General features: G+C 58.1%; 1 protein-coding gene across 4 annotated transcripts in view; it reads left to right on the forward strand.

The window, feature by feature from the left end:
- Positions 1-24,915, forward strand: part of KIAA1671 (KIAA1671 ortholog) — a 193,052-nt gene extending 168,137 nt beyond the window's left edge. For all 4 annotated transcript variants that reach the window (XM_062182721.1, XM_062182724.1, XM_062182723.1 and 1 more), the window contains 7 exons: positions 1,707-1,825; positions 8,359-8,611; positions 10,084-10,258; positions 12,580-12,707; positions 16,895-17,040; positions 18,589-18,671; positions 20,589-24,915. In XM_062182721.1, coding sequence (XP_062038705.1) covers positions 1,707-1,825; positions 8,359-8,611; positions 10,084-10,258; positions 12,580-12,707; positions 16,895-17,040; positions 18,589-18,667 — 900 coding nt within the window. In that variant the 3' untranslated portion in view covers positions 18,668-18,671; positions 20,589-24,915. The remainder of the gene's footprint in view (positions 1-1,706; positions 1,826-8,358; positions 8,612-10,083; positions 10,259-12,579; positions 12,708-16,894; positions 17,041-18,588; positions 18,672-20,588) is intronic.
- Positions 24,916-25,446: the final 531 nt, after the last annotated feature.

Here is a 25,446-nt window from a genome sequence, read left to right on the forward strand (position 1 = left end):
GTGAGATAAAGAACAGGGGAGGAGCCGGGCAGTGCTTGGGTGGTTGCTGAGTGCCGGGCCATCCATGCCCTTGGGGTGACCCCACTGCCTCCCTGTGGCTGAGAGAGGGAGGCTGCCCCGCTGAGGCCACACAGCAAGGCTGTTCCCCCGACACGCCCTCCACAGAGGTTCGCGCAGCTAAGCATCCAGAGAAGCTGAGCAGCAAGTGGGCTCCCCCGTCAATCATCCCAACTCCACCAGCTAAGCACCTACTATGTGCCAGGCAGACGCCACGTGGGGAGCAAAGGTGGCAGAACACCCCAGCCCTAAAGGGTGCCTCTGGGGCTGTGTGTTGTGACGCCGCCCCTTTCCGGTTCCCTGATGCCTGGCACACAGTAGGTGCGCAGTAAATCCTTGTTGGGTAAATAGTTTGTAAGTAAAAACTGGACCTGGTGCAAGTGATGAGGCGTCCAGGGGGAAGTAGAGGCATGGCCAGGTGCAGTGGCTCTGGGTGGGGGCGGGCAGGAAGGGGGGAAGGGCTCAAGCAAAGCCATGCAGGCCAAGACGTGCGAGGCCTGTGCGGGATACAGAGGGGAGTATGGCCAGGGAGGAGGTGGGGTAGGCGTTTGTTTGGAGCAAGGCTGAGGGATGGGGCTGGGCAGGAGCCGTGGGGCCTTGGCTTTCAGTGGGAAGACAGTAGGGAGCTTGTGAAGGTTCTTGAGCAGGAGAAGAGAGGGAGAAGCTCCAGCCAGCCCAGTTTGCCTCCTGAGCGCCAGTGGGATGCGGGGAGTGAAGATGCTCCCAGGTGGTCCTCTTGGAGTTGGGGCCAAGGCGGTTGTGACCCCTGGCCCCCATCTCCACATCCGTCCTGGGGAGAATGACTGGGAGTGCCATCCGATGCCCAGGCCACCAAGGCCATTTACATTGTCCCTGGGCCAAGAGCCCGTATCCCAGCTTCTCCAGCGTCTCCCAGTTTCTCCCCACTCCATCGCCTCCGTGGCAGCTGGTTCTGAGGTTCATGGAATGGCTTTCCTTCTGTGGACGGGATGTAGAAGGAAACCCTGGGGTTCAGTCACCTGGTGAGGGCTTTCAGGTTACCTGCTGGGTGCCAGGTAGGTCCTGGCTCAGCCCTCGCACTTCCTGCCTGCCCCCTCCCGGGGCCGGGACCCAGAACAGACCAGGCACTGAGGGGCCCAGCACCAAAGCCGTGGGGGAGCGCAGGGGTTCCCATCTGGGACGTGGGGTCCAAGACCCCTGTTTAAATCCTCCCATGGGGCGTGTCACTTCATTCTTCTCTAAGCCTCTGCTTTATCATCTGTAAAATGGGTTGCTCTGCCTCCTGGGATTAGCCCAGGACTGCAGCAGGCTGGAGAGGTGATCCCATGTCAACAGCTCAGTGCCCTGGATGACGCTGACGGGAGATGTGTGGTGGTGGCGCGTGGGTCATAGGGACGTTGATGTGGGAGACATTTGGTCAGGCTGCCCTGGGGTGTGCGGGGGCGCCAGGAACTTGGACGAGGGGCAGTGAATGCCCAGCAGGGCCCTGCGTGCCAGATGCGGTGACCACTCCCGGGGATGTCTGGGACAGCCCAGGACAGCAGCTCCATGGACACGTGCCGGCTGGGCCCACCTGGGAGGGTGGCAGGGAGTGAGCTGCGGCTGTGCCCGCAGCCCGGGGCTCTGGGCGCCTCCTGACGGGCATCCCCTCTTGTGTGCGCCCCCTGCAGGGCCAGCTGAAGCAATGCTTCTCCAGGAGGACAGCCGAGGCCAAGGACACCGACACCCTCGTCAACGAGGCCGACAGCCAGTATGGGACGTGGACAGACCAGCGCCAAGGCCGGGACAGGTAGGCCGTGCGTGCTGGGGGCCTGGCTCCCGGGAGGAGTGGGGGGTGAGAGAGGGGGCTTGATGCAACCCACTCGTCTCCTGATTTCTATTTTACTGGAAATTTACAAAGTCCTCAAAAGTTTATAATGACAAGGATGTGTGTGCTGTCCAAGGTGAGCGAATCCCTAGACAGGAAGCAGCTGAGGGGCTGGGAGTGACTACTGAGTGGGTCCTGGTTTTGCTTTGGGGATGCTGAGAATGTTCTAGAACACTGTAGTGGTGAGGGCTGCAGAGCATGGTAGATGCCCTAGATATCACCCATGGTGAACCAAGTGTCGTGTGCACACGTTTTACCACCATAGAACAATCAGAATGAAAACCACCCCTGCTCCCCACACACAGGCATCGCTTTTTTTTTTTTTTTTAAGATTTATTTATTTGAAAGTCAGAGTTACACAGAGAGAAGGAGAGGCAGAGAGAGAGAGAGAGAGAGAGAGAGAGAAGAGAGAAGAGAGGTGTCTTCCATCTGCTGGTTCACTTTCCAATTGGCCACAACGGCCAGAGCTGAGCTGATCCAAAGCCAGGAGCCAGGAGCCTCCTCTGGGTCTCCCACGTGGGTGCAGGGACCCAAGGACTTGGGCCATCTTCTACTGCTTTCCCAAGCCACAGCAGAGAGCTGGATGGGAAGTGGAGCAGCCAGTTCTCGAACTGGCGTCCACATGGGATGCTGGCGCCACAGGCAACAGCTTTTCCCACCAAGCCACAGCGCCAGCCCTAGCCAGCCCTAGCCAGCCCTAGCCAGCCCTAGCCAGCCCCATCTTTAAAATGAAATGCACTTCCTGTGGATTTCTGAAGCGCCTTCGTAACACACACGCTGCGTGGCTGCCTCCAGCGAGGCTGGCTCGGGGCCCTCAGGGTCAGCCTGGCGAGGAGGGGGCTCTGGGCAGCTCCAGACAGGGGCGGGGCTAGTGAAGCGACTAACACCTGGATCCTCTCACCCCATCTCACCGGAGAGAACATTGAGGCTCCCACTCTGCTGGGGTGGTTGCTAGGGTAACCCATGTGGCCACTGGTTCCTAGCACATAGTGGGAGCTTTTTCATCATCCCCCAGTATAGATTTTCTTCTCCCTTTTGGGTGGGATGGGGCAGGGGATGGCTTCGTGACCCTCCTGGGCTGGATCCACTGTGTCTGCAGCTCCTGCCTTCCTCTGCCGATGGCTCCAGGCCAGGTCTCTCTGCAACTCAGTCTCCTACGCCAGGAGAGGAGACCAAGGCTCAGACAGAGGCAAGGACCGGTCCAGGGCACGGTGTGTGTCCCCTGCTATCAGGAGTGGTTGCACCCGGGTTACGTCCCAGAGCTGTGGCTGACAGTTGGGTTGAAACTGAGGGAATTGAAAAAGGGAAAGATAAAAATGGAAACAAAAGTTTCTTAGGCTACTAAGAAAAGTCTTTTCCCCACTAACCCGTGAAATACAGGGGTTTTAGTTAGTGAACGTTCTTGGGTTCAGCAAGAGCACTAGGCTGGAGACCTGGAGGGGATGGAGGCCGGGGCAGGGAGGGGCTCCCAGGGTCTCATAGGAGAAGGGCCACCCTACACCCAGGAGCGCACATCCGGACCTATTGGGGCGGGCGCCCTCTGCTGTCTGCCAGAGGCACTGCCGCCTGCCGTCCCTGGACCGTCCCTGGGAAATTACCGCGCAGTGATACCTTGGACAGTGGCGCCCTCTGCTGCCTCCGCTCTGGTACTTCCCTTGTCCTTTGTGGATTAACTAAATCCCACCCTACAACCCCAGCGGCCTCCAGTATTCCAGGTAATGAAATTACTGCAGCATTTACAGAAGCGTGGTGGAGTGCCAGTGCACCTGGGGGGAAAGCTGAGCTCAAGAGCGCAGCTGGAGGTCTCAGGTCAGGCTCACCAGACAGGTGAGCCCCCCCCCCCCCGCCCTTTTCTCAAGGGATGGGCTTCCCACGCCCCAGGGGCTTCACCTCCTCTTTTTTTTGTAGGGGGGGACAGGCAGTTAGACAGTGAGAGACAGAGAGAAAGGTCTTCCTTCCTTTGGTTCACTCCCCAAATGGCCGCTACGGCCAAAGCCAGGAGCCAGGTGCTTCTCCTGGTCTCCCATGCAGATGCAGGGCCCAAGCACTTGGGCCATCCTCCACTGCCCTCCCGGGCCACAGCAGAGAGCTGGCCTGGAAGAGGAGCAACCGGGACAGAATCCGGCGCCCCAACCGGGGCTAGAACCCGGTGTGCCGTTGCCTCAGGCGGAGGATTAGCCTAGTGAGCCGTGGAGCTGGTACATGCCTCTTTCCTGCAGGTGTTGGGCAGGGACAGTTCCTGGCCTGGTTTGCTTATGAATGCTCTATCGTGGGCAGTTCCACTTCTCTGAGGGCGTGTTCATGGGAAGAGTTCAGGCATAGCAGAGGGCCTGGACTCCGCCCCAGCTCTGCCCCATTGGGCGAATGATTTTGCATCTCTGTACTTTGTCTTTAACCAGGCTCAGATTTAATTTCATGATGTAATCCTACCCCGTGGGACTGTGGATTACAACATATTCCTTATACGACTGTGGAGAGGACGTGCGATATGGTGGTTAGCGGCGCCTGGCAGGTAGTGAGTGCTCCGTAAACCCTGTACTGAAGGGTTGAGTGAGTGAATGAATGAGCAGATGGGATGATGCAGGAGACCGCCCCCCCCCCCAACCCCTGCTCATCCTCAGTCATTTGTTCTGCATCCATGTTGTCCAACAGGAATGCAACATGGCTCCCATGAGACACACCCGTGCTCGTGGGGCATCTGGCATGGTGGTGTAGCCGCCAGTGTGGACGCCCATGGCCCATGTCGGAATGCCTGGGTTCGAATCCTGGCTCTGCTGATTGTGCTAACATGACTCTTGGAGTCACTGGTAATGGCTCAGTGAGCTGGGTCCCTGCCACTAGGTGGGGTTCCCGGGTTCCCGGGTTCCTGGGTTGGGTTCCCGGCTCCTGGCTCTGGCCTTGGCCCAGCCCTGGCCACTGCAGGGTTTTGGGGAATGAACCAGCGGGTTGGAGCTGTCTCTGGCTTGCTCTCTCACCAGCCTCCTTAGTCTCCGAGATAAAGAAAATTATGGGCTGGCGCCGTAGCTCAACAGGCTAATCCTCTGCCTTGTGGTGCTGGCACACCGGGTTCTAGTCCTGGTCGGGGCGCCGGATTCTGTCCCGGTTGCCCCTCTTCCAGTCCAGCTCTCTGCTGTGGCCCGGGAAGGCAGTGGAGGATGGCCCGAGTCCTTGGGCCCTGCACCCCATGGGAGACCAGGAGAAGCACACAGGAGAAGCTCCTGGCTTCGGATCAGCGTGATGCGCTGGCCGCAGCGGCCATTGGAGGGTGAACCAACGGCAAAAAGGAAGACCTTTGTCTCTCTCTCACTATCCACTCTGCCTGTCAAACAAACAAACAAACAAAAAAAAGAAAATTATGAAGTGCCCCAGCTTCCTCCTGCCGGGCGGCAGGCACAGTGGGCCGCAGACTGCGTCCCGAGGATGACCCAGCCCCCTTGGTGTCACACAGCCCACGGAAGGGATACGGTCCCCGCACCCTGTATAGGGATGCTTTAGGCCACAAGACTAGAAACTGAGGTTGATGGGAGGCGGGAAATGGGAGGTTTACTCACTCGGGGAGCTGCGAGGGAGGAGGCTGGGCTGTCCCGGGGTGTCCTCCTGTCTCTTCCCCACCCTCTCAATTCTCCTCCTCTCTGCTTAGCAGCCTCAGTCTCGGGGCCATGGGTGGCACTAACTCTACCCACTAGGGCTTGGATACCAGGAAAGCAAAAGGATAAGAAAAAAACTCTGGTAGGACCATCCGGGATTGGCCAGGCTTGGGTCACATGACCACGCCTGGACCAATCACTGTGGCGCAGCTCAGGAGAGGGCTGCTGTGATTGGCTCGGTTGGGTCACATGTCGAGGTCCAGCCCAGTGACCAGAACTGTGGGAGGAGCAGCGTGGGCCGCCATCTTGGGCAGGATTCCTATGGGGCGGAGCTTCTGTTACCGGAAGTGGAGGCGAGAACACAGCAGGAAAATGGACAAGTGCCACGCACCTCGTCCACCGCCTTCCATCCTCGTTGCTTCCACGTTCTCCCTGCTGGGAACCGCCTCACCCTGGGCTGGACGCTGCTTTCCGATGCCGCCCGGGCTGTCGATAAAGCCCACGGCCACCCGCGGGACCCACTGAGGGCCGATGGCTCGAGCTACTTTTGGCCAGTGCCCATCAGTCGTTTTGGTCAACTTGGAAATGTTTCTTCCGCGTTAGGATTGAAGCTCCCGCCCCCTCAGTGTAGGAGCTGCGTCTCTCTCGGTCGTTGTGCGCATCCCGGCCAGGCCTGGGCACCTCCCGTAGCAGGTGCAGAATCCCGAGAAGGCCGGGCTGCAGCGCGCTCACGTGCCCTGGCCTCAGTGGGTCCTTCCCCTCCGCCCTCACTTTTCCCAGGCCTAGCCCCTTCCTGACAAGGCTCTGGCGGTGCGAGTGCACCTGTCGGTGGCATCCCGGCGTGCACCGTGCGAGTGCACCTGTCCGTGTCATCCCGGCGTGCACCGGGGGCTCTGGATGGCTGGGTGGCTCGAGTGTAGGTTGTGAGGAACCGGGCTGAAACCTAGGATGAGCACAGACAACCTGGCTCGTTGCGTGGCTGGAGCTCGTCTGTCTGGGCTGAGCGGGATTGGGGTCGCGAGTGGGTGCCAGTGTGGGCCGTGACCGCCCGCTGCTGGGGGCATCCCTGGTCAGGCCGTTTGCTACCCAGGGTCCCTTGATCCTAAGACTGCAGCCCAGGCACCTTGTGGGTATCAGAGTCCAGGACAGGATGATGTGGCTCTTAGGGAAGAGCGCTTAAGACACATTTTTTAAAATGCTTATAACCCCGTGTCAGCTGGGATCATCTTATTTTTAAAAATTCAAATGAAATGGGCTTGGGTCTTTTTCCACCTGCCATGCATAAGAGACCCAACTTCCCTTGGATTAAGGGTAAGGTGCGTCTCTCCCCAGTGTGCCAGGTTGCGGATTCCTGAATCCACAAAATCGGGTCGCTTCTGCTACCCTCAGGGCAGGGAGCCCAGGCAGGTGCGCAGGACTGCACTTGGCGCTCCTGCTCTGCTGGCATCATCTTGAAGGTTTTCATTTCTCTTCTTCTTTTGAGAGATACACAGAGAACTCCCATTCCCCAGTTCACTCCTCAAATGCCCACAGCAGCAGGGCGGGACCGGGGCCAAAGCCAGGAGCCAGGAACTGGGAACTCGGTCCCGGTCTCTGTACCAGGGACATGATAACTTGGGTCCCCAGTGGCGGGAAGCTGGAGGCAGGAGCCGGAGCTGGGAATGGACCCCAGGCACTGATGCAGGTGTCCAACGGTTGGGCCAGACGCAGCCTCCTCTGAGTGTCTTGGTTTTGTGGAGCGAGGAGCTCTTTGGTCTGGGCGTCCCTGGACCCTGTGGATTGTGTAGCCTGTCCTGACCCGCTCAGGAGCTGTTTCTTCCCCATCCCCCACCCCATGTCGCTCACTCCAGATTCTGCCCAGGTCCTTGTTGGCCCAGACTCCATCCACACAAGGGGATGTGGGTGTCAGAAACTCTGCTTGAAAGTCTGCAACAAAAGGAAGTGTTGCCCTCAAGGGAGGATGTTGAACGCGGGGTTCAGGCGCCACGCGGGACAGCGCGGCCCGCGGCAGAATGCTGGCTCTGAGTCCCAGCCCTGCTCCGGATCCGCTGTGCACTCCGGGGAGGCAGAGCGGGTGCTCCTTCAAGGGGTTGGGTTCCCGCTTCCCACACGGAGGACTGGGAGGAGCTCCTGGCTCCTGGCTTTGTCCTGGCCCAGCCGTCACTGGTGTGGGCAGTCGGGGAGTAAAGTGGCAGGTGGGAGCTCTCTTTCTCTCAACTAAATAAAAATAAAAAATAATAAAATGGCCCAAAACTGCCATATCAAAGAGGGAAAAGAAACAGATGGAATTAATTTTAATGGTGTATTTTTGAAACCAGCAGTTCCAGAGTATGATCATTTAGCCATACAGTTAGCATGAAAAGTTACTAAAGAGACAGCTTGCATTCTGGTTTTCCTTCAAAGTGTCCAGTGTGTACGTGATAGTCACAGGACACTTCAGCTGTTGGCATGTGATGAGGGTCCAGGAGCAGCCCCACATTGTTGCACAGTGGGTAAAGCCACTGCCTACAGTGCCGGCATCCCGTACGGCCGCCGGTTCCAGTCCCGGCTGCTCCACTTCCCATCCAGCTCCCTGCAAATCGCCTGGGACGGCAGCGGAGCATGGTCCAAGCACAAGGGTCCAGGAGCCCCCTGTATTGGACAGCCCCGGGGTAGGGGGTCTGCAGTGGCACAGCACTGACCCCGCCCACTCTGCACCTGTCCAGGTGTTCCCGCACCTGGCTGGCACGTTGTGTGCGACTGCCAGAGAGGCTGTGGGGCTGGGATGCTCGGTCCATCGCTTGCTGGCTGGCGTAGGGAGCACGCCTGAGGCTGTGTTTGCTGCCACCTCTTGTACTGGAAGCTCTCTGCTCGCTCCCTTCCTTGCAGCGTGGCCTCCGAGTCCCCGTCCCCGGACAGCAGCGCCACGGCGTGGAAGCAGCCCCCCAGCAGCCGCCTGTCCTCCCTGTCTTCCCACACGGAGACCGCCTCGGCTGCGGAGCCACACGACTCGTCCAGGGAGCAGCGCAGCACCAGCGTGGACCGCTCCAGCGCCGAGCTGGACTCCACTGACGGGAGCGAGGGGCCGCCCGGCCCAGAGACCGGCCCTGCCAGGAGAGCCGACGACTTCTCCTTCATCGATGTGAGTTCTGAGGCCCGGGGAGCAGCGAAGGGAGGCCCCAGTGTCTGCTGGGGGGGGGGGGTTGTACATGAGGGACTTCTGTGCTCGGGGCAGAGATGAGACTTGCTTGTGCGTGAGCTGTGTGTCTTAGGGCAAATGTCTTCCCCTCACTGAGCCTGTTTCCTTGTCCACTTGTACGCAGCACGATTGGCCTCACAGGCTCCAATACAGTCAGTGCGTGCAAGTTAGAACTGGCTGGCCAGGCAGGAAGCTTGGTGTCTTGCCCTGGGAGGTCCTGCCTCGAGGCTTGTAATGCCGAGCGTGAGGAGCCTGGGGCTGGCTCAGGGTCCTGCTGCTGGGTGTGTTGCTGTAGGCAGCGTTTCCTGGTGTGGCTCTTCCAAGAGGGAAAGCCCTTGCACCCCAAGCATGGGCATGGGGGGGGGGGGTGTCCCCAGGAGCAGCCCCTAGGAGAACACAGCTGCTGGGCAAATGTCAGCTCTCCGCAGCCCCCAGCAGGGTGTCCGTCACTTGCCACCTCCAGGGAGCAGGGCACTGAAAACAGCCATCAGCGCTGATCTGGGAGGCGTCGAGTGGCAGGATTCTCCAGGGTAGACCTAGGAGGAAGAAGGGAACTTCACACGAGAACAGGGGTGTGCCAGGGAGAGACCGGTGTACCGTGGGAGCGGCTCTCAGCTGTGAGCAGGTCGGGCGCTGCCTGAAGCGAGGGTGGCAAGGATTTTCTCACCCCCACTGGGAAGGGGACACACACAGCTTGTCCCTGTTTTATCAGTAGGGACAGCCAGGATCAGAGAGGTACGTTCATCGCTCAAGGACACACAGCCGGGATCTGAATGGGGCAGGGTTGAGACGCAGCCCCGTGAGTGCTTCACTCCCATCTCGCAGGACAGCACAGGGCAGGTGCTACCCATCCCCCAGCTCCCCTGGGAATGGAGGCCACTGTGGAGGACCCCAGTGACCCTCTGCCAGCCTCTGCTCAGGCTGTGAGCCCTGGGGACCTGATGTTCAGCAGGTTGCTCCACCCCCTGCCTCCTGCCTCCTGCAGCCTGGTGATGGTGGGCGGGGGAGGGTGCATACCGAGAGCCTCCTTGCCTGTGAACTCTGTACAAAAACTTGTAAGGATTTGGGTAGATGATGTATTCAGTTATTTGGTCAACAAGCAAATACACGTTTGTTGAGCTCCTGCTGTGTTCCAAGCCTTGGTCTAGCTCGCACGCGTGCTCGTGTATCACCAGGGGGCGAGCGGCATTCCCACTGTGTGCCCACTGTGTGCCCAGCCACTGTGCTGGGGCACTCAGCTCCTTGGGTTCGTGGCAGCCTGTGCAGCACGTTTCCCGGGGGAGGTCAGGCTCAGGTAGTGTTTAGCTGACTGTTGAATTGTGGGAAGGCTGGCCCGGGCACCGCCCTCCATAGAGCGACCCACTCCCACTATTGTGATACCCCCGGCTGATGGCTCCCTTGCTCTGCCCCCAAAGCAAACCTCCGTTCTTGACTCAAGTGCTCTCAAGACCCGGGTGCAGCTCAGCAAGAGACGCCGCCACCGGGCTCCCGTCTCCCACGCCCTGCGGCGCAGCCGGTTCAGCCAATCGGAGAGTGGCTGTCCTTTGGCGGAAGAGACTGACAACATGTGGATGTTCAAGGACTCCACAGGTATGGCCGTGCCTCCTCACGGAACAGCAGGGAGAATTTAAGTCAGAGGCTGGACACGAGAGTACAGTCACATAGGAAGCTGATTGCTTGTTTTGCAGAGTTTATCAGAAATTAGTAAAAGAACATTTCTGGGATAAGATATTGACACTCATGAATTGTGAGAGACAAAGATAGAACTTAATAGGGTGTCACTGTTCCTGCTTGTATTTTTATTAAATTCATTCCTATACTTTGTTCAGGTTCTTTTGCTGTCATTTTTCTAGATTGTTGAGTTGAAAGATCAGTTCATTTATTATCAATCTTTTTTTTTTTCTTGATTATTTAAAGCTATTAATTTTCCTCAAAGTGCTGCTTTGGCTGTGTTCCACTTCAGCACCTGAGCTGGATCTCATTTTTCAGATACAAATCAGCTAGAGCAGGGCATTCCAGGTGGAAATATCACCAGAACCAAAGGGGCAGAGATGTAGAAAGAACATTGCGTGTGAGTGGCAGTGGCTCCTCCAGGACTTCATTGTCACTGAGGCTGGAAAGATGAGCAGGGGCAGAGCGTGAAGGCCCTTCGTGCTTCTCTGAGGAGCTGGACCTCATGCATAGATGGGGAACCACAGAACGTGGGTAAGAAGAAGAATCTCTTCCTGTAACAGAAACCAGTGGCTGACCGCCCCAGCCTCTGCATACACGGATACCACAGGTGCCTTTGTTCACTTGTGGGGTCTGACGTGGCCCCCAGTTGGATGTCAGACCTGGCTCTGAGCTGGGTAAGGGGCTTTGCCTCTGACCAAGTACCTTAAACAAATGCATGGAGGGTTATTGTTCCCCTGCCCCGTGGCATTTCTCTCCTTTTTTTTTTTTTTTTTTAAGATTTATTTATTTGAAAGTCAGAGTTACACAGAGAGGCAGAGAGAGAGAGAGAGAGAGAGGTCTTCCATCCGCTGGTTCACTCCCCAATTAGCTGCAATGGCCGAAGCTGTGCTGATCTGAAACCAGGAGCCAGGAGCTTCTTCCAGGTCTTTCTACATGGGTGCAGGGTCCCAAGGACTTGGACCATCTTCTACTGCTTTCCCAGAGCTGGATAGGAAGTGGAGCAGCCAGGACTCGAACCGGCACCCATATGGGATGCCGGCACTGCAGGTGGTGGCTTTACTGGCTATGCCACAGCACTGACCCTGGCGTTTCTCTTTCTCAAGGAAATGCCAAGTGCCCTAGTGATGCTTTCCTTGCACATTTTCTTGGTTTTCTGAACCAAGCTCCCCAAGCTCCTTGGAGCGAGTGAGGATGATTCAGGGACAAAGGCACACAAATCCCCCACGGGGCATGGCAGCAGCTCCATGGGCTCCCATCAGCCTCGATGAGTCAGCCAGGGCCCAGGGGATGCTGGGAGTTACACTTTCTGAGCAATAGCCAGCTCCCTGCTGAGCCTGGGGACTCCAGAGGACCAGCCCTGTGCCCCAACCATGCGAGCGTCCACACCTCAGGGACCAGCCCTATGCCCCGTCCGTGTGAGCGTCCACACCTCGGGGACCAGCCCCTCTCCCGTCCATGCAGTGCCTCTCCCTCCACTCCTGGAGGGCTGGAGTCAGGTGTTCCGTTGTCCAGTTTCCCCTTGGGCAGCCCTCCAGTGATGCTCATGAAGATCCCTGCGCTGAGAACGTGGGCCCTGCACTTTGTCTGTCTGCTGGTTCCCCGGCTTGGGTGGCTCTGTCTGAGCCCTCCCTAGGAGTAAACCACCCTGCCTCTTTTCTTTTCTTTTTTTCTTTCTTTTTCTTTTTTTTTTTTTTTTTTTTTTTGACAGGCAGAGTGGACAGTGAGAGAGAGAGAGACAGAGAGAAAGGTCTTCCTTTGCCGTTGGTTCACCCTCCAATGGCCGCTGCGGCCGGTGCACCACGCTGATCCGAAGGCAGGAGCCAGGTGCCTCTCCTGGTCTCCCATGGGGTGCAGGGCCCAAGCACTTGGGCCATCCTCCACTGCACTCCTGGGCCACAGCAGAGAGCTGGCCTAGAAGAGGGGCAACCGGGACAGAATCCGGCGCCCCGACCGGGACTAGAACCGGGTGTGCTGGCACCGCAGGCGGGGGATTAGCCCAGTGAGCCGCGGCGCCGGCCCCCCTGCCTCTTTTCAACATCTCTGGCAAGAGGCCGAGCTGTGAGGAAGAGCGGTTGTGACGGCAGGCACCTGCACGGCCCCGTCTGTAAGATGGGCCTGTGATGTCGTGCTGGGCTGTGGCGGGGTGCACAGGAGGTGCCGTGTGCAAAGCAGCTGGCACACAGGACCGCCCTGAGTGGCAGCGGCCAGTGACTCTAGGGCCCTTTTCTTTGCGACAGAAGAGAAATCGCCCCGGAGGGAGGAGTCCGACGAGGAGGAGGAGAAGCCGCCCAGGGCCGAGAGGATGCCTGTCAGCCGCCCTCAGAGAATGCCCATGTTCCCAGGGGTGGATCCAGCAGTGCTGAAGGTACCGCAGCTCTCGCCTGTACCTGGGCTGCTCCCCAGCTGCGGCTGCAGAGGGACCCCCTCCCCTTCCTCTGCGGCTCTGTGCGGTCTCATAGCTGGGCCTCAGTGGACCCGGCTGTGAAATGGGGCCAATCATCCATTGTAGGCACCCAGTGCTGGGAGTCAGGGAAGCAGGAGGGAACCACTGTGGCATCCTGAGACCCTTGAGGAGTCAGGCTGCTAGGAAGGTAGGTGTGGGAAGTGGAGGTGGGCACAGGAAGTGGAGGTGGGCGCAGGAAGTAGAGGTGGGTGCAGGAAGTGGAGGTGGGTGCAGGAAGTGGAGGTGGGTGCAGGAAGTGGAGGTGGGCGCAGGAAGTGGAGGTGGGCACAGGAAGTGGAGGTGGGCGCAGGAAGTGGTGGGCACAGGAAGTGGTGGGCACAGGAAGTGGAGGTGGGTGCAGGAAGTGGTGGTGGGCGCAGGAAGTGGAGGTGGGCGCAGGAAGTGGAGGTGGGTGCCGGAAGTAGAGGTGGGTGTAGGAAGTGGTGGGCACAGGAAGTGGAGGTGGGCGCAGGAAGTGGAGGCGGGTGCAGGAAGTGGTGGGCACAGGAAGTGGTGGGCACAGGAAGTGGTGGGCACAGGAAGTGGAGGTGGGTGCAGGAAGTGGAGGTGGGCACAGGAAGTGGAGGTGGGCGCAGGAAGTGGTGGGCACAGGAAGTGGTGGGCACAGGAAGTGGAGGTGGGTGCAGGAAGTGGTGGTGGGCGCAGGAAGTGGAGGTGGGCGCAGGAAGTGGAGGTGGGTGCCGGAAGTAGAGGTGGGTGCAGGAAGTGGTGGGCACAGGAAGTGGAGGTGGGCGCAGGAAGTGGAGGTGGGTGCAGGAAGTAGAGGTGGGTGCAGGAAGTGGTGGGCACAGGAAGTGGAGGTGGGCGCAGGAAGTGGTAGGCTCAGGAAGTGGAGGTGGGTACAGGAAGTGGTAGGCTCAGGAAATGGAGGTGGGCACAGGAAGTGGTAGGCTCAGGAAATGGAGGCGTGCAGGAAGTGATGGTAGGCACAGGAAGTGATGATAGGCACAGGAAGCAATACTGGGCACAGAAAATGGAACTAAGTGTAGGCAGTGGAAGTGGGAGCAGGAAGTGGAAGCATGCAGGAAATGAAGTTAGGTACAGGAAGTGAAGTTAGGCACAGGAAGTAATGGTAGGCATAGGAGGCAACACTGGGCACAGAAAGTGGAACTGAGTGTAGGAAGTGGAGGTGGGCACAGGAAGTAGGGGTGTGCAGGAAGTGATGGTAGGCGCAGGAAGTGAAAGAGGGCAGGTGCAGGAAGTGGAGGCAGGTGCAGGAAGTAGAGGCGGGTGCAGGAAGTGGAGGCAGGTGCAGGAATTAGAGGTGGGCACAGGAAGTAGAGGCGGGTGCAGGAAGTGGAGGTGGGCACAGGAAGTAGAGGTGGGTGCAGGAAGTGGTGGTGGGCGCAGGAAGTAGAGGTGGGTGCAGGAAGTGGAGGTGCGTACAGGAAGTAGAGGCGGGTGCAGGAAGTGGAGGCTGGTGCAGGAAGTGGAGGTGGGTACAGGAAGTAGAGGCAGGTGCAGGAAGTGGAGGTGGGCGCAGGAAGTAGAGGCGGGTGCAGGAAGTGGAGGTGGGCGCAGGAAGTAGAGGCGGGTGCAGGAAGTAGAGGTGGGCGCAGGAAGTAGAGGTGGGCACAGGAAGTGGAGGCAGGTGCAGGAAGTAGAGGCGGGTGCAGGAAGTAGAGGTGGGTGCAGGAAGTAGAGGTGGGCACAGGAAGTGGAGGCAGGTGCAGGAAGTGGAGGCAGGTGCAGGAAGTAGAGGTGGGCACAGGAAGTGGAGGTGGGTACAGGAAGTAGAGGTGGGTGCAGGAAGTAGAGGCGGGTGCAGGAAGTGGAGGTGGGTGCAGGAAGTAGAGGTGGGCACAGGAAGTAGAGGTGGGTGCAGGAAGTGGAGGTGGGCACAGGAAGTAGAGGTGGGTGCAGGAAGTGGAGGTGGGCATAGGAAGTAGAGGTGGGTGCAGGAAGTGGTGGTGGACGCAGGAAGTAGAGGCGGGTGCAGGAAGTAGAGGCGGGTGCAGGAAGTGGAGGTGGGTGCAGGAAGTGGAGGCGGGTGCAAGAAGTGGAGGCAGGTGCAGGAAATAGAGGTGGGTGCAGGAAGTGGAGTTGGGTGCCGGAAGTGGTGGTTTCAGTGTCAGTTGACATGAGAAGCCAGCACTGAGTCGCGACACACTCTACTCTTGACCAGATTACGGGATCTTGGGGGAAGGGCTGAGCCACCTTCCCGCTCCCTGTTCTAGGCTTCTGGGGGCTTATCCTGTAGTGCTGGGATGGGAAGGGACCGAATGTAGACAAAGGAGGGGCCGTGCATGCCCCTGCTCTGCGCCAGGCGTCAGGTACCTGCAGACATGCTGTATGTCCCCAGCAAACTGCCCAAGGTCATTTTTAAAAAAAGATTTATTTATTTGAAACGCAGAATTACAGAGAGGCAGAATCACAGAGTGGCAGAGTCAGAGAGAGAGAAGTGGGGGGGCAGTCTTCATCGCTGGTTCACTCCCCAAATGGCTACAATGGCCAGAGCTGTGCCATTCCGGAAGGAGCCAGGAGCTTCTTCCAGGTCTCCCACGTGGGTTCAGGAGCCCAAGCACTTGGGCCATCTTCTACTGCTTTTCCAGGCCATAGCAGAGAGCTGGATGGGAATTGGAGCAGCTGGGACTTGAACTGGCACCCATATGGGATGCCAGTGCGGCAGGTGGAGGCTTTACCGGCTATGCCGGCTATGCCACAGCGCCAGCCCCCGAGGTCACTCTTGTCTCATTTTGCTGAAGGAGAAATGAAGGCAGCAGAAATGAAGGTCATTTGTGTGGTGTCAGTCCTAGATATCCTCGCAGGCCACTGAAACCTCTGATGGGGTTGGGCCTCTTGTCTCACCCCCAGCAAGACCAAAACCTGGGTAAATAAGGAGCCGGTGCACGCCCGGCTCTGAATCCGCTTCAGGCCCCTCGTGCGCGCGTTTTCCAGCTGCTTTCTGGCTTTGGCTTTTTTAAAGCATCAGGACGAAATGATCTTAGGAGGCAGCCTGCCAGGGAGGCAGAGGACAGGCTGTGGTGATGGAGGCGCCCCCTGGGGGATCCCTGAGGGACTGCGCACAGCTTGAATGCAATGCGCCCCGTGAAAGCCAGGCCCTGGCCCTCCTTTGCCTCTAACTCAGGCTCCTGCTGTGGTCGCTCTGCCGCTGGCAGCGCTCGGGGCTCCCCTCCGACCGAAGGAGGCAGCGGGCCTTGTTCTGGAAGCAGCGCGGGAGCTGGGAGCCCGGCAGACAAGGGCTGAACCCCAGTTCTTTTCTTTGCAAGTGCCTGTGGTCGTCAGGGAGGGCTGGGCCTGGCCGAAGCGGAGAGCTCCAAGTCTCCCGTGTGGGTCATGGAAACTGAACCCATGGAGCCATCACCTGCGGCCTCCGAGGGTCCACACTAGCAGGAAGCTGGAGTCAGGCCCGAGCCGGGAACTGAACCCTGGCGCTCTGTGCTATGAGATGCAGGCATCTGAGCCATTGTGCTAACTGCTAGGCTAAGCACCGACCTGGAAAACTGCGTGACTCTGGGCCAAACGCTCAGCCCTTGAACTCCGGGCTGCCTCTGTGGGATGGGTGGGCCAGTCCCCACCTCCCCGGAGGGTCTTGTGCACGTGGAGTGAGCAGACAGGTGCCACGTTCCTTACACAGGGCACCGTCCCCCGGGGCCTGGTGAGCATGCGGGAACAGTCAGCCTGGTGAGGAAGCTGGTGATGGGACACGAATGCCACCAGCCACCGCTGGCCCCTCGGCCCCCCAGGCACTCTATATACATCTGAACTCATTGTGCTCCCAGCAATGCCCTCCAACGCGGGTTCACAGCCAGGCTCTCTGCTGCTTTCCAGTGGGAACCTGGGGCCCTCAGAGGTTTCTGTTTGGCCACAGGGATGGGGCTCAGCTGCAGGGCGGAGGGCTGTCAGGGAGGTAGACAGGCAGTGGGCCCTGGGAACGCCACACAGAGTGGCTTTCTGTCCGTCACAGGAGACGGCTGACCTTGGGCGTGTCAGGGGCTTGGATCGCCAGCACGGCCTCTGGTTTTTCTCTGCCCAAGTCGGCTGCAGCCCGATGGGGTCACCAGATGTGACCCTTCCCCTTCAGGAGGCCCTTACATACTCGACTCTCCTCTCTCCTCTCTCCCTAGGCTCAGCTGCACAAGAGGCCCGAGGTGTCTGATGGTCCCGGCGAGACCCCCAGCTGGGCCCCCCAGCCCAAGACCCCCAAGACCCCCTTCCAGCCGGGGGTGCTGGGCAGCCGAGTGCTGCCCTCCAGCATGGAGAAGGATGACAGGTGAGCAGCCTCGGGGGCGGGGGCTCCTCCCCTTCCAAGCTCAGGGTCTTCTTCCAGGGGGCTCCCATGCTTGAGAGGTGGGCAGAGACTTCCAGCCTCTTAAAAACCCTAATTATCAGCCTTGTGACCCCCCAGTCTCTAAGAGGCGGGCTGGAGACCTGGGATGGGGCCGACGGCTTCTCCTCTGCCCGCTCGCCGGCCCCTATACAGGAAATCAGGCTCCATGGGAACATTACTGCTCCTGTCTGGCCCTCCCTGCACTGGTGGGGAAACTGAGGCACTCTCACTCCTCCTCCTCCCCCCGCCCCCGTTTTGTCTGAGGAGGCTCAGGAGACCCCGGCAGGTGGATCAAAGGCTGCAGCCAGGCAGAGTGAGGGCAGGGCAGCACGGGCAGCCGCCCTCGGTGGGGACAGCTGCTGCTGGCCTGGCTGGGGGTGCACACACATGGCTCCTGCCCCCTCCCCGCGGCGTCTCAGCAGCTGGGGTCCGGGGGAGGAGCAGGGGCTACACAGTCTGGTGGTGAGGTGGCCCCAGAGCTGTGTGAGCTGGGGAAAGTCACTGGGTCACGCTGAGCCTGTCTCCTTGTCTGCGACACGGGTGCCCTCGTCCCAGCCCTCTGGGCATTGGGGAGGCAGAAGCAAGCCATGCACCTGCCCGACGCCCCTGTGTGGGACTGAATGGGAGGACACGCTCACTGAGGGGAGAGGGGCTTCTTTCTGTTTTGTGTCTTACATCAGTGAGACACAGACAGGGAGGGCCCCTGTCCCACATGCCATTCTCCCAATGCCTTCAGTGGCCAGAACTGGACTGGGCTGACGCCAGGGGCAGAGAACCCAGCCTGGGCCTTCTGTGTGAGTGGCAGGGACCCAAGTACTCAAACCACCACCTGCGGCCTCCCAGGGTGCACGTGCGCAGGAAGCTGGACTTGGTGGCGGAGCCAGGACTTGAACCCAGGCGCTCTGATGTGAGATTCGGGCGTCCCAACAGCATCTTAACCACCACCCAGACGCCTGCCCCTGCTTCTTATGGGTGCCTGCAGCACAGGGGCCCGGGGATTACCTGTGCCACTGGGGCTCTAATGCAGGAGACGACAGCCACTGTGTGGCTTTGTAAATAAAGCTTTATTGGAACACAGTGGGCCTCCGATTAGGTGTCAGCGGTGGGTGGCTGTTTCCAGTTTAGAGCCGCAGCTGACCCACACCCGGCAAAGTTAAAGCCGGTCCTCTCAGGCCCATGGTCCGCTCCTCCGTTGGAGGCAGTCGAAGGGCTCATTAGCAAACTGTAGGCAGGAAGGCGTTCAGAGGGGCTCCCGGGCCAGCAGAGTGGGGGTGGACAAACAGGTTTACTGAGCCTTCCCCACTGTGGAACGCCGTGGCTGACTTCCGCATCTTTCTTGTCGACCACGGGAGCAGGCATCTTGGCCACCTGTGAGTGCCCGGTTCAGCCCAGCCCTGGCCTGGTGGGTGGAGGGCCGGGGGGCTCACAGCCCCACCCGCAGGGACCCCCAGTACTGCTCACAGCTGACTCTCCCCGGCTCTGTGCTTTCAGCTCGGAGGAGCCCTCCCCGCAGTGGCTAAGGGAGCTGAAATCCAAGAAGAGGCAAAGCCTGTATGACAATCAAGCTTGACCAGGTATGAGGGGCTCCGCTGGGGACACCGGGGGGCCCAGGCCCGGGCTGGAGACTTGGGAGCTGTGCCTGGAGGAGGGGAAGGCTCTAGAAAGGGAGGGGCGGGGGCGGGGCGTGCTGCGTTCCTCCCAAGGGACTGGTGATGATTCGGTTTCACTGGCAGACAGCTGGGCCATGTGCGGTGGGCGGAACGGGCACTGGGCAGAGGGGCAGACAGCCCGGGCCCTGGTCTCGCGCCCCGGGCCTGCCTTTGCTGCTGCATCTCAGTTCTCTTTTCTAAAATGACAGAGTGGGGCGAGCGCACGGCACGGCGGTTAAGATGCCACTTGGGCCACGTGCACCCCACGTGGACCCTGACGGCTCAAGTACCTGGGTCCCTGCACCCACGTGAGGACCCGGATGGAGTTCCAGGCTCCTGGCTTCATCTTGGCCCAGTCCTGGTTGTTGTAGGCATTTGGGGAGTGAACTAGCAGATGGAAGATTCTCTCTCTCTCTCTACCTTTCAGAGAAATAAAATGTATACTTTTAAAACAAATATAAAAAAATTTTCACTAAATAAAATAAAAAACAGACATGGGAGTTTAGCCTGACCTGAAATGTTTCGGCCGTTACATGTTCACGTACATCCTGTGTAATCAAAAAACGAGTCGGAGGTGACAGTTTGGCCTGGTGGTTAAGATGCCCATATCCCGTGTCAGAGTACCTGGGCCAGTACTGGGCTGCGGCTTCTGACGCCAGCTTCCTGCTTATGTGGCCCCCAGGAAGCAGCAGTGATGGCTCAAGGAGTTGGGCCCCTGCCACTCACCTGGGAGACCCGGACTGAGTTCCTGGCTCCTGGCTTTGACATGGCCCAGCCTGGTTGCTGTGGGCGTTTGGAGAGTGAACCAGTGGGTAGAGATTCCCTCTCTCTCTGTCTCTCAAAAAAAGAATGACTTGGAAATGTAGTCGCCCATTAGTATCAGCAAGGGGTGGTTCCAGGGCCCCCTTCTTCCACACAGATAACCAGACTCCAGGATGCCCAAGTCCCTTGTATAAAAGAGGGTAGCATTTGCACATAACCTCCACAATCCTCTTTTGCCCCGGCCCGCGGGGTAATTAACTAGGACACGAGGAGGGCAGACCTGAATGGAGAGACAAACCAGACACGAGAAGGGAGACCAAGGCAGTATTCTGATCAAGGTCTCACTTTATTGGAGAAGGAGGCGGCTTCTAGGGTACAAGGCAAGGATTGTGGCAGTCGAGGGCAAGCAGGGGTCCTCTTACAACATAGGTCGAAGGAATGGTTTTACAGGAGTTTTAAATCCACATCAGTTTGACAAGGGCAGTTACCGCGGGGTTTTACAGCCACCAAATACTCTTATCAAGATACAAGAGGTCGTGAGGTCAGGGGGCGCCGAAGCCAGAAGGCCAAGTGCCAACCACATCAGTGATCTGTACAAACAGGGCTTTCTAGTGATTTGTAGTTGAAGGTTAATCTAAACAGAGGCCTATACAGGGAAACCAACCCAGTGGCTCCCAACACTCTTTTACACTCTAAGTCATCCCAACATGACTTACAATGTCTAATACAGTGCAAATGCGATGTAGATAAGTGTTATACCATATTGTCTAGGGCACAATGACCACAAAACCCTACAGCTCTGATGCAGACACAGTTCTTCATTCTAAATATTTTCCATTCAAGATTGGTTGGCTCCATGGATGCAGAGCCAGGGACCCTGACCTGACCCTAAGTTTCCAGTTGATGCATTGCATCAAGCTCCCTACAGCCCACCTCTCCCCTGAGACGTCCTTACCCTGGCCCTTGGCACGTGGGCATGGCTGTCTTGGGGGAGATCAGCACAGGCTGGAGGGCCTGGGGGTGGGGAGAGTGAGGCCACCCGTGCCCACCTCTGACACAGCACTGTCCCTTCCTCTGCAGGCCGAGACCATGTCACATCTGACTAACAGAAGCCTTAAGTGTCAAAACTCACCAACCAGGCCGAGCTGCCACCCTTCCTGCACCACGCTTACGTGCCTGGGCCCTCCCCGACGGGTGGAGCCCCCCGCCCTCAGCAGGTTCTCCGTGGATCTGGACAGGAAGGCCCGCCCTCCACAAGCACCTGCTCCCTGCCCCACACGGCACCTCCAGCTGGGAACGAAGCCCCGCCGGCCAGACACGGGCGCCGGTGGCCTCGCCCCCGATGAGAACGTTTGCATCTCGACTCACTTGAGACCCCTTCCCCTGCTCCAGGGACACCGCAGGAGGCTGCTTCATCCCCTCCAGTTCTGGGGGTGGGGGGAGGAAAACAACCCACCCGAATCGTGACCGCTCCTGTTTGAGCCCAGGGCCCGGCGATGTTCAGCAAGGCTGTCTCCCAGGAACATGACACCGCTCGCTTCCTGCTGGGGCTGGTGGAGGCGCCCCCCACGGGGTGCCATTTCTGATTGCTCTGTTTGACCAGTCCGTTCTTCCCCTCAAGGGATCAGCAGACACCACATCCCCTGCCCCCGATTCTTTTAAGTGTATTTCTCCTTCTGGTGGGGGCCGCGTGCGTGCGTAGCTGAACTCAAGTCATTTGTGTGTCACTTTGGTGTGCTTTCGAAGGTGATCCAGCAATGATTCAGGCCATCCTCTTCGACCTTGGGCTGTGTATGTGTTTATATCGAAGGCAGGAAGGCAGGTGCATCCGTAGTTTCCAAGTACCCGGACCCTTCAGACTCTCTCAGCCCCCAGCCCAGCTTTGTGTCTGTTTCCCTGGTTTCTTTTCATCTGACCTCTGGCTTCTTTAGGCCTCGAGGGTCCATAAACTACAGCCCGACTGGAGGTGCCCACGGCCCTCAGACGTCAGACCTGCCCTCGAATCTTCCGCTCTGGTCTGGTCTTGAACGCAGCCTGGCCTAAGCCGTTGCAGGTCCACCTCGGAACAAGTGCATGAGTGAGGGATACTTCCTGTTCAGTCACGCCTCGCCCCTGCCCCAGCTCTGCTTTTCTTGGTCCAAGTGGTCATCTTGCTGGAGGGAACCCCCCTCCCCGCCCCATCCTGGGACACAGGACCCGGAATGCTGGATGCTGGTGATGAATGACGAAGTGCAAGCCTTGCCTTACCTTGTTTTTTGTTTTTCCTACTGTTGTCAATATCCTTCCCGGGACCCTCCAAGACCTCGGAGGGCTCCCGACACCCTCCGCTCTGCCCTTCTCTCTGGAAATCCTCAGCGCCAGTCCCCTCTCCTGGAGCCCCCTGCAGCAGCAGCAGACAGCCTGGCTGTACTTGGCCTCTGCTGTGCCTGCAGTTGCCATAGAGCCTGAGCCAACCTTGTCAGGAGACACCCAGGGGTGATAACCCCCAACAGATCGTAGGGCAGCACATGCTTGCTGAGGGGCCCTCGGCTGAGTTTCCCTGTAGATCCACATCCAACACAGGCTTGTCTGGGAGAGGAGGGGGCCCGAGTGTCCCCCTCGCTGACTTCCCTAGAGGTAGAGGTTTTTCTTGGTAGATTCGTTATTTGCAAATGGTGTCAGACCTGTCTCCCTCCTCCTTATTTGTCTAACCGATCTCATCTTTCTCCCCCACCCTGCACGCATCTCCCTTTGCTGCCTCTTGTCTTGAGCTGAGGGGTGGAGAGCAATCCTGGGTCCCTCCAGGTTCTCCCACACTTGTACATCCACAGAGGAGCTGGTGTTCAGCACCAGGGACAGCAGCCTTGGGACCTGAGTCCTGTTGGCTCAGCTTTGGCTACTGATGGCTGCTAGCTGGCCGCTGTCCCAGGATGGGGCCTGCATCTGGACTGCCAGCATCTGTAGGGGGATGTGTTGTTCCTGCTTTGGGGAAAACTCTGTGTTCTCTTCATCCCCCTAGTAGCCAGTCAGTTCTCAGGAACCGCTTCTGTTGCTTACTGATCTTAAAAAGATCAGGTCATGTTTGTCACCTTTTCGAGGTAGTGTCTTTTTGAATCAGTGGGCTCCCCCCCCCCTCACTGAACATGCACCTCACTATTGGAACCCTGACTTCTTTTTGTGGCTGCTGCTTTTCCATCATTCTAGTGGAAAAGGCCCCTTCAGTCCATCCGGGGCCATGGGTGAAGCCTACTTTGGAGCACCTTGATACCCCGCTGTGCAGACTCTGAAGCCTCCAAGTACCCTGATAGAAAAAGAAACCTGCCTGGAGAAATTAACCTGCAGGTGTTCTGCTGAGCCCCTCACACCTTGATGGGATATACAGATTTCATTCCAAGCAAATCAGGATGCATCGGGTCCACCCCTTGAACCTGACTGGGGAAAGTCCCGAAGGTCTTTAGTCCTTACCTCCTTTTATGTTTCGCACCCTCGTCCCCTCCAGCCACACAGAGCAGACGATCCCAGGGTCAGGAGTGGCCATCTGCACACGGGTGCCTCCTGCTTGTGCTCAGTGCAGTGACGTTAGCAGCCCCTGACGCTCTGGGGCCTTTGTAGATAGCTGGTCAGATAGGTTCCTTCTTTCTCCTCATTCTACACTGGGTGAGCTCTTTGGGGCTAAGCATTCTTAGATTTGTCTGGAGCCCCCTTGGGAAAATGTCTCCTTTTAAATGGACTTAATATGCCTTAATCATCTGGGCCCCATCACGTCAATTGTCCCACCCCCACCCTGGAGCTTTCATCTCCACAAATGAGAATCTTATGCAAAAGGCAAACTCTTATGTATGCACGATCTCTCTCTCCCTCTCTCTCTCTCTCTCTCTCTCTCTCTCTCTCTCTCTCTCACTCACTCTCCTCTCTCCTCTCCTCTCTCCTCTCCTCTCCTCTCTCTCTCCCTCTCCCTCTCTCTCTCCCTCCCCCCCCAGCAGCCCCAGCTTCAGGATTCAGGAGGATAGACCAAGGCACGTGGGTTTAGGCAAATGAGTTTTCCTTGGTGCATCCCCAGGAGTGAGCCAATGTCAGGTTATTGCAAAGGAGCGAGGACAGAGATGGGCAGAAGCCAGGGTTCTGCAGCCTTAGAGACTGAACCGCGGATTTGGGAAAATCCTAATGCGGTCTTCTTGCACTTGGCAATTTTTCACCGTGATGCCCCCAGGTGACCTTGGGTACTGGGTAATTACAGAGCTAACAATGCATCCCCCCCCCCCCAGTCTGGACGCTTAAGCTGGGGGCAGTCCCTATGGTGATGGAGAGCTGTGGGGTAGCCTGGAATGTGCCTTCCCCCCCTGCCACGTGTGAGAACGTGAAAGCAGCCATCCCGTGGGGGTAGGAGGGAGCCACTGGGAGCAGGCAGGACCCGCTCCGGGTGTCACAGGGGCTCTCCCCTGGGCTCGGCCTCTGTAGCATGTGTGCGACGCTGGAATTCCAGGCAGGCCAAGGCGTTGGAAGCTGGAGCCACAAAGAAAGCCGCAAGCACACGTGGGCTGAATCTTCACCACTCTGCGTCTCCCTCGGCACCCATCCCCTTCTAGAATTTTCTGCCGTCTGGATTGGCTCCTGTTGAAAGAGAGTGGGGCAGAAAGCCAGGGTGTCGCCCGAGGTCTTCGGTCACAGGGCCCTGGACGTCAGCACCCGCGCTGTCGCGTCGCTTCCACGGCTCGGGCACCAGCAGTCCCTCGACAGCCCCCATGGTGTCCACGCCAGCAGAACGTGATACTGCTGCCTACAGGAGAACTTGAGTTTTTTAATGATCTCACGCCACACGGCCTTACAGATCCCGCACAGAGGGGGCTCACGGAAGTAATATATTGTGTAAGAGAAGATATTTTCTACTGTGTTGTTTCCTACTTCACACCACTCCCCTGGAATTCCTGCACTTCGGATGGTTGGCATCCTCCAGACAAGGGGAGGTGGAAATTATATAAATGCCTCTATATAAATACGGTATATATTTTCCTAACTTTTTTGCTCAGTCCCTTGACTTGAGTCATGACAGAAAAAACACACTTGAGTTCTGTGTGTGGGAAAATCCAGCGTCCTTGCCTTAGGAATCCACAAGCTGTCGGAACTCTGAACCAGAGGCACTTTGTCCAGTCCCAGAAAGAACCCCTAAGCGTACGACTGAGAAGTCATGGGGAAAAAAAAAAACCTCTATTTTTAATGTTAAACAAAAATACGTGGGGGCTCCGTGGACCTCACAGGGTATTGGATGTCTTAAGTGCTTTTCTATTTTGTAATTGCAAACAGCTTTCCTATGCACAGAGGAGCAGCTGGGGAACTGGCCGGCTGCGAGGAATCGAGGTGACCTTTGCATGTACAGAGATGTGGCATCCAGACTGCGGAAACAGCAAATAAAGCTTTGACAGGAGTTGCACTGGAGAAGGCAGTGTGTCCGGGTGTGAGTGAATGGAGTCTCCCAGGCACGCACGCCCTGCCGCTGGCTGGCTGTCGCTCGCTCTGTGCTGAGCTGTGGGCTGCGTGGTGGGAGGGGGTGGCTGGGGTCCTAGCAGAGGGGAGGCCACCCTATTAGGGGGCCGTGGGAACCAAGCAGGATGTCCATTCAGACTGAATCTCTGTGCTGCCACCTGCTGGCTCTGGGACCTTAGGGATGAAGCCGGGGTGGTGCTAGTGGCCTTAGTGGCAAGAGCCTAAGGCAGCTGTTGTGCCCTCAGGAGACACGTGAGGTGGTCACCAGGAGGGGAGAAGGTACCTCGTGCATCTAGTGAGTAGCAGCTAAGAACAATGCTCTACCTCCTGCAGGTGCACAAGTCGGCACCTCCCCAGTACAAAGACCGATCCACCCCAAAGGCGGTAGTGCTGGGAGTGCTGGGTTAAGGCGACATGGTACATGAAAGTGCTGAGCACATAGTAGGTCCTAAAGGATCTGACAGGAGGATGCCATGGG

The sequence above is a fragment of the Lepus europaeus genome, chromosome 23 (assembly GCF_033115175.1).
Source record: "Lepus europaeus isolate LE1 chromosome 23, mLepTim1.pri, whole genome shotgun sequence".
NCBI lineage: Eukaryota > Metazoa > Chordata > Mammalia > Lagomorpha > Leporidae > Lepus > Lepus europaeus.